The 7,782-nt window shown below is 30.5% G+C and overlaps 1 protein-coding gene across 1 annotated transcript; it reads left to right on the top strand.

The window, feature by feature from the left end:
* Nucleotides 1-1,253: 1,253 nt before the first annotated feature.
* Nucleotides 1,254-6,437, top strand: LOC139871954 (uncharacterized). The gene is made up of 5 exons (XM_071859714.1): nucleotides 1,254-1,598; nucleotides 1,699-2,960; nucleotides 4,669-5,082; nucleotides 5,675-5,898; nucleotides 5,977-6,437. Exons 1-5 carry the CDS (start codon nucleotides 1,429-1,431, stop codon nucleotides 6,229-6,231), a joined length of 2,325 nt encoding a protein of 774 aa, XP_071715815.1. The 5' UTR covers nucleotides 1,254-1,428; the 3' UTR covers nucleotides 6,232-6,437.
* The last annotated feature ends 1,345 nt before the right edge of the window (nucleotides 6,438-7,782 follow it).

Raw genomic sequence — 7,782 nt, 5'->3', positions numbered from 1 at the left:
TTGCTTAACATGTTGGAAACATTTAATCATATAAATATCAATCTCAGTTAATATATATAAACATGGAAAAGTTCGGGTCACTACATGTTATGCATAAGAAAGTTTAGACCTTGTGGAATGTTAATATGCAGCTTTTTCCGAGCGTTCCTATTGAAGAGCCGCACATACCTTCATGTAGTAATGATTGATGGACGTCGGTAGTTGAGGGCATCGTTGTCTATTCAGAATCACCAAACCTAGAGTAATTACCCAGTGACATGTCAGTTATCTGACATGGACGCTTAGGTACAACATAACGAGTCTAAGTTCATCATCTATCCACGAGACATCATTATGAACTAATGAAAGTAACTAATGAAGTCATGACATACACTTTCTTTAACCTTATCTGAAATACAAATATTATCTTTATTATCTTTATTTATTTATATTTATATGTTACCTTAGAAAATAGAAAACTTAAAATTATCCCAAACTACTCCTTAGTATAATTAGTCTACTAAGTACCTTAGTTTGCTATTGCGAAGGTTCGATTCTTTCTTTTTCTTAAACAAACGCCCTTATGTCATACTTCTATTACCCACCCCTAGAAAGGAGTGGTAGATTTAGACCCACTATTATAAATATAAAATCAGTCGTTGCACTGTTGAGACTCGCTCGGTCAAACTCGTTAAACGATAAACGAAACTGACTTTTTAGACGATATCACCCACGTATCTTTATATCTCCCGTCTAGGGTGCGTGAAAGAAGGGCGGAATGAAAAAGGGCATGCCAACAATGTTATAGAAAGAAGCTCAAAGACGATAAAACAGAAGCGTTGACATTGTTCTAATAATACGATTATGATTTAATAATAATAATAATAATAATAATAATAATAATATAATAATAATAATAATAATAATAATATTATTATTATTATTATTATTATTATTATTATTATTATTATTATTATATTATTATTATTGAATAAAGGATGTATAAAACTATTCTTAGTTGCCGTCATTTTGTACATGTATTTAATATAGAATTAAAATATAAATATAAATATAAATATAAATAATGATTGATATATAAAAATGAAATGAAATGAATCGATTTATTACTAATTTAAATTTAAATGTTCGAAATTCTGTGTTTAAAAAAATTATTTTCTAGTACTCGTTAATAATAATAATAATAATAATTATTCCATTCCATTCAAGTAGCAAGTAGTTTTCCTTTCTTCCCCCCAAGCGTCATTATATTAAAATTCTCTTTTCAATTTTGTACCCAAAATCTTCGCCATTATGGCCGCTCATATTTACGCCAAACACAAGTCTTCTTCTCTATTCCTCTCAATTTTCCCTGATTCAACACTCATAATCTCCCCCCCTTTCACCTTTACTTCAAGATTGATTAAAATTACAACCTAATTTACTGTTAAAATGGCAACCCATAAGTTAATTATCCTTAAATCCTACTTCAATTTCATTTACGACTCGTTTCCAGCTGATTTGGTGATGCAAACAATGATGAAAGTTTGTAGCTTTGTATGGATTTTGGTGTGCAATTTGGTGTTGAGCTCGTTCAGGCATATCATCAAACACTTGTTAGGGTAAGTCATCAAAGTTCCAAATTTGGTAAAAAAAAAAAAAAAAAAAAAAAAATTTACATTATGTTAATTTTGCTCTACTTAGATCATTATTTTATTGCAGATCACGAATTGATGATGATAAAGAACACGATAGAATTTTGGATTTGAATGAGCACGAAGAAGGAGCTGTTCGAAGCTCCGATGATTCGGGTTTTGGTGAAGAAGAGAAATCTGAATTTACATTTGGGTTCAAATTTCAGGTAAAAGAAGAAGATTTGATCAGCTATAAAGATGCAATTGATGCAAAAACAGGGGAAAAGGGAGATGATTATACGGAGAATGAGTCGGCACCGATTACGAATACGAGTAAGTATGAATTCGTCTCTGTTAAAGATTTTGGTGGTTTTGTTGTAGAACCAAAATCAGTTAGTTTTACTGTTCATGAGTTGTTTGTGGAAGAGGGTTTAAAGAATGATGATTTGATAAAAGATGTTGATAATTTTATAAAGGATGATGATTTCATCATTAAAGAAAAAGTAAAAAGTCAAGATTTTGATGAATTGGAAGTCAAACAAGAGGATAGAATGAAAGATGAACAGAAAGAGTTGAATGAAACGGAGGTGTCTTTTAGTCCGATTTATCAATCGGGCGATATTTCCGATAAAGATTCCATCGGTGTTGAAGAAAAAGTGACAGAATCTGTGACCGGTGATTTTGGTTGTGATGAAGGACAGGGACTAGAGGCGAAAAATACTTTAAATTTGGGTGAAAATGGTGATTTAAAGCAGGAACAAGAGCAGGTTAATTGGTTGGGTGATTTTTTCATGAGAAATGATAGTTTAGGTTACGGATTTAATTATTCTCCAGAAATTGAAATCGGTTCTCTTGATGATCATCAACCAGAATCAGATTTTGTCGATGCACGCCAATTAAAAAGTACGATTCCTCCAGTTTCAGAAGCAATGGACGACGATTTCATTGAACTCGAACCTTATCTTGAAAAGGAACAACATAATTCCGATCCACTTGTATTAGAAAATGAAATTATGAAAAGTAACAAAATTGTGGAAGAAATTGAGGTGAAGATGAAAACATGGGAATTCGATTTAAACGAAGATGATGAAGATGAAGATGTGTTGTTGGAACATCAAGAGTTGATTGGTCAAATGAAAATGGAGTTGAAGAATTCAAGAACCGGTGGTCTTCCTACTATTCTTGAAGAATCCGAAACTCCGAAGATGAAAGAAGATTTAAAACCTCTAAAAATCGACGAGAAATTGGAACATAGAGATCAAATGGCTGAAATTCAGAAGTTTTACAAAAGTTACACCGAAAAAATGCGAAAATTAGACGTCTTGAATTACCAAACATTGCAGGCCATCAGTAAGTTCTATGATCCTCCTTTAAATTGTCTTAAATTTCTAATTTCTATATAATACCTTCATTATTCTAATTAGGAAGATTCTTTTGGGTTGACATAAGCTTTTAATTATTAAGAAATATAACTTGACCAAACCCCAAAATTTCGTAAACATCAGAAAACATGTGTGATTAAATATATTTTTTTTTTTTAAATTGCTAATTATACATATATAAGGTTTGGTTCAGGTGGGTTAAACTTCACATGACGTTAAACAAGTACACATTTTTTTATTATCTTCACATGAAGTTAAAATAGTACACATTGTTTTATAACATATATAGGTTTTCGATCTTTAAAGTAAAGTTTGTGTTTAAGTTATTGTCTTCTTACTTCACATAACCTTCAGTCAGATTGCAGAAAGAAAATAATAAATAAAACTTTTATTGGTAAAATGAAAAATTTAATAAATTTTTGCAGGCCATCAGTAATCAGTAAATTAATAATTATGTATCTTTTTGTTGCCCAAAATTCTTCTATGGAAGATCTTTTTTCTGTAGAATTTATTGAGGAGTGGGTCACCATATATTTTAGACCATTAATATATGATACCAAGATCCTTATTCTATGCAAATAGCAAATTACAAATTCTCCCATGACTATTCTTAGTATGCGGTCTCATGTCATATGGTGTACATTTATCTTCATGTCAATTGCAATCAACATATACTTTCTTTACTTATTCTCCACTACATTTTACTTTTACAAATGTCCATTCATTATTCATTAGTTTGTTTAATATATGGTTTTTTATAAAATTATACCCACTTATGCAGTTAAAAGTCACAAAAGTTTCTTAATCTCAATTATGTTGTAGTAATCTACTATGATTCAATTGTACTTATTTTAATAGCTAGGACTATCATATTTCCTAAATATTCTCCACAGATTAATTAGAACATCTTTTTGCCGTCCTGATTTGAAAGAAAACATTAAATAAGTCAGGCAATGGTTTAAAGTCGGGTCAAAGTTTATCAGCATCGGTCAAAAGTTGACTTTTTGTCTGGCCTTGTTATGGTGTATAAGAAAATACCAAGCCATCAAAAATTTAGCTGGGAAAAACACCGACGTAAATAGTATTCCTGAAAAACATTATGGGAAACCTATCTTATTATTTGAACCAACACCATATCATCTTTTTTGTAAATTATTTATTTCTAAAATATTTAGGTATGAAATATTTTTATCTGATATATTTATACTATAAAGTCAACGTTGGTCAACGTCCATCTCGACAGACTCGACGTTTCAAGGTGACCGATTCGTCTTCGTCTCGCGTCCTTTTCAACTTTGAGTATGTAGCTATCATGTGTACTGTGTTTGTAAAGATGAGTGATCGTTTTCACCGTATCGTAATGGGAGATGAGAAAACGAAAGTTTTTCCCTTCTATATTAGTTTTGTTATCATACATTTTCCGTTTTTTGCATTGATGTAATGTTTAATGAGTAAATAATCTATAAAACAAAGTTTTATATGATATCTTGATAGTATCAACTTGCAAATTGATAATGACACAATGTTCATTTTCATATGTTAGGGTGTCCCTATCGTTGTTAACATGTTACATGACATCACTTTACATGAGTCTTATACTCTTATTGTACAAATTTTTATGCATTTTACACACAAATTAATGAATTTTGTGATTTAACTTTCGGTGATTTTTATAGATTTTCTGAAAATGAAGCATCCAGACCAAATGAACACTGAAGAAAACGCGTCACTTTCAGCCATTAAATCAGTTCTTATGCCAAGTTTATGGCCATGCAAATTAAGAAAAATTTACGCAGACCCGACACTTAAATCCATCACCGAATTGCATAAAGATTTAGAAATTGTATATGTTGGACAAGCTTGTCTTTCATGGGAGATTCTTCATTGGCAATATAAAAAAGCTAAAGAATTACAACTTTATGATCCTCAAGGGTACCGATCTTATAATCAAATTGCGATTGAGTTTCAACAGTTTCATGTTCTTCTTAGAAGATTCACTGAAGACGAATTGTTTCAAGGCCCTCGAGTTTTGAACTACACTAAGCAACGGTGCACACTTCGGGGCCTTCTTCAAGTTCCAGCCATCAAAGGTAAACTTCGAAAGTCAAATATTGTACATGGAAGTGGAATAATGGGTGGGTTAGGCTAGTTGATTAACAGTCACAATGCGTGAGTTTAGTAATGGTCGACCTAAAAAACTTTTGTTTTAAAATTACCTGATTATCTATAGAAAGTGTTTAATTTTAATATATAAATTATATTATATATAACCATTTCGATCTTTCAAGAATGGCCTACTTGTTTGAGTGAGATGATGAAAGAGGTTCTATGCATTATACATGGTGGGCAATTTTCAACTTCATGATTTTTTTTTTTTTATTATTATTTTTTTGTAAAGCTAGTATGTGTGTTATTAAGAGGTTCTATGCATCTAAAACGTACAAAAGTACAACAGAAACATACGATCTCGTCTAAACAAAACCTAACTTGAGCTCACAATAATAACAATAGGTTCTATGCATTATACATAACTTTCAACTTTATGATCAGTTTTTTTTTTAGGTAAAGCTAGTACGTGTGTTATCTTTATTTACCCTCCTAGTAATCAAAAGTTGACCTTTTTGTGAGTTTTTGTTGTTGACAATATATTAGCAATGAAATTATATATTTTTTTTATTGCAGATGACAATTTGAAAGAAAAGCAAGCAAAAAAAGAAGACGCAGTCTCAACATCGACAATGGCCAAAATGATTCAAGAATCCATGACGGTTTTTTGGGAATTTCTTCACACCGATAAAGATACCACCAATTTGTTCTTAACAATAATCCTTCAAGGCAGTAAAGCACATCTTCAAGACCCTGCAGATTCTGACCTTTTTATGGAAGTCAAAACAATTCATCAAAAGGTTCAATTTTTACATCACTTGTACTTTATGCAATTACATTTGTACATTCTAAACCTTTTGTGTTCGCTTTCTTTATAGAAGGACAAGAGGCTTAAGGACTTGTTGCGAACAGGAAACTGCATTGTTCGAAAGTTTCAAAAACAACAAGAAACTATTTTGGATCAACATATGTTTGTGTCGCAAGTCGAATTAAGGTTGGTTTCAAGAGTATTAAGCTTGCCAAGATTGACCAGAGATCAACTAATTTGGTGCCAAAATAAGTTAAACAATATAAAGTTTATGGATCGAAAGATTCAAGTGGAAGACAGCTTGTTTTTACTTTTTCCATGTTGATTGAGTAACATAAGTTTTATATAATGGATGACTTGAGTGTACTCATCCCACTTCTTTATCTATGATCCATATGTTTTTGTAAAAGGAAGATGAAGAGGTAGTGGATATGATCTTGTAGTTCATACAAGTAAAATTATAATTTGGTTAGCTTATTTGGGAGGTTTGAAAATATATATTTAGATGTTAATGTTATATATGAATGTTTATATCTTTTATTAGTTATTACAAATACAATTAATATTAAATTTTATTTGAATTTTTGAATAAAAGTCAATATGGATGTAATAATATGCAGGTTTTCATGGTCTGACTTGGGGTTGGTGGCCTCAGTGGTCTAGTTTAGTTGGTTGTGTATTGGTTCAGTGTAGTTTGCAGTCTTTTCAATTGTTGTTTGTTCGACAAGTAAATCGTATTATCAAGTCGACTTGTAGATTCTACATCAAATGTAACCTTTACAATCGTTGGATGGCTTCAAATTTATTTGATGTATTTTCGAAAAAAGATATACATATGCTTTTAATTTGTATACCGTGACTTTTGCAAATGAATTATACAAAGCCAAAAATATGTTTGAATGGACTATCAAAATTTACTATAGTGTAGCTATTCTATGTAGGTATTTAAATTTTCATGCCTTGTTATTGTATGTACTCGGTGAACTATTAACGAACTGTAATAGCAAATATGTAATAGCAAATATGATAAAAGTTTCGTATACATTAGACCACACATAACCGGGCATTACCTTACCCATTTGCATGTGATTTGTCAAAGTGACGCCGGCCCCTAACGCTACGTCACGGCTAATGTCATAGGGGTGTTAGTGTTGGAAATATGTTCTCGGGTTGGCTATGGTTCGACCGTGGTTTGACCGTGGTACATATATTCCGAAGATATGCCCATGACATTAAATAATAAAAGTCCATTTATCCTATTCGGTCACACACAAAGGCCAATCGTAAATTGTTTGATATACCTTCTAATCGGAAATTAATTTATTAATCATTAGTTAATGGTTTAATAAATTAAGTAAGTTTTTTTTTATGTGTGTACATATATTTACAAATCTAAATATGTAGAGATTTGATTAGATTTTGCAAATCATATTTTATATAATATATAAGATTTGATTTGATATAAATAAGATTTGATTTGATTTATAAATCTTATTTTATATAAAGATTTGTACTATAATCATATTTTATATAATATATAAGATTTGATTTGATATAAATAAGATTTGATTTGAGTTGTAAATCTTATTTTATATAAAGATTTGATTTTGCAAATCTTTCAAAATCTTTCAAAATCTTTATATTTGTATTATATGTATTATTGTATCAATTTTAATTCTATATAATACCAAATCTTGGTATTGAAAATATATAGAAACTTGAGATACAAAAACACACATACAAAATGATATTTCTCTTTCTCTTTTTCAAGTAACCAAAATACTTGAGATCTATAATTGGGTTCGGTTTTGGTGGAAATAAGGAAAAAGAAAAGATCCGTTAAGTAGAAGGTATAGATTGAAACAAGGTTGGTGAA

The sequence above is a fragment of the Rutidosis leptorrhynchoides genome, chromosome 10 (genome assembly GCF_046630445.1).
Source record: "Rutidosis leptorrhynchoides isolate AG116_Rl617_1_P2 chromosome 10, CSIRO_AGI_Rlap_v1, whole genome shotgun sequence".
Lineage (NCBI taxonomy): Eukaryota > Viridiplantae > Streptophyta > Magnoliopsida > Asterales > Asteraceae > Rutidosis > Rutidosis leptorrhynchoides.
Note: the sequence above shows the minus strand (reverse complement) of the source record. Positions and strands in the feature narration are given on the sequence as shown.

Coding starts and splice junctions, on each gene's coding strand:
- LOC139871954 (XM_071859714.1), top strand. CDS start 1,429: ATGGCAACCCATAAGTTAATTATCCTTAAATCCTACTTCAATTTCATT. Junction 5,083..5,674: donor TCAAGTTCCAGCCATCAAAG/GTAAACTTCGAA, acceptor TTTTTATTGCAG/ATGACAATTTGAAAGAAAAG. Junction 5,899..5,976: donor TCAAAACAATTCATCAAAAG/GTTCAATTTTTA, acceptor CTTTCTTTATAG/AAGGACAAGAGGCTTAAGGA.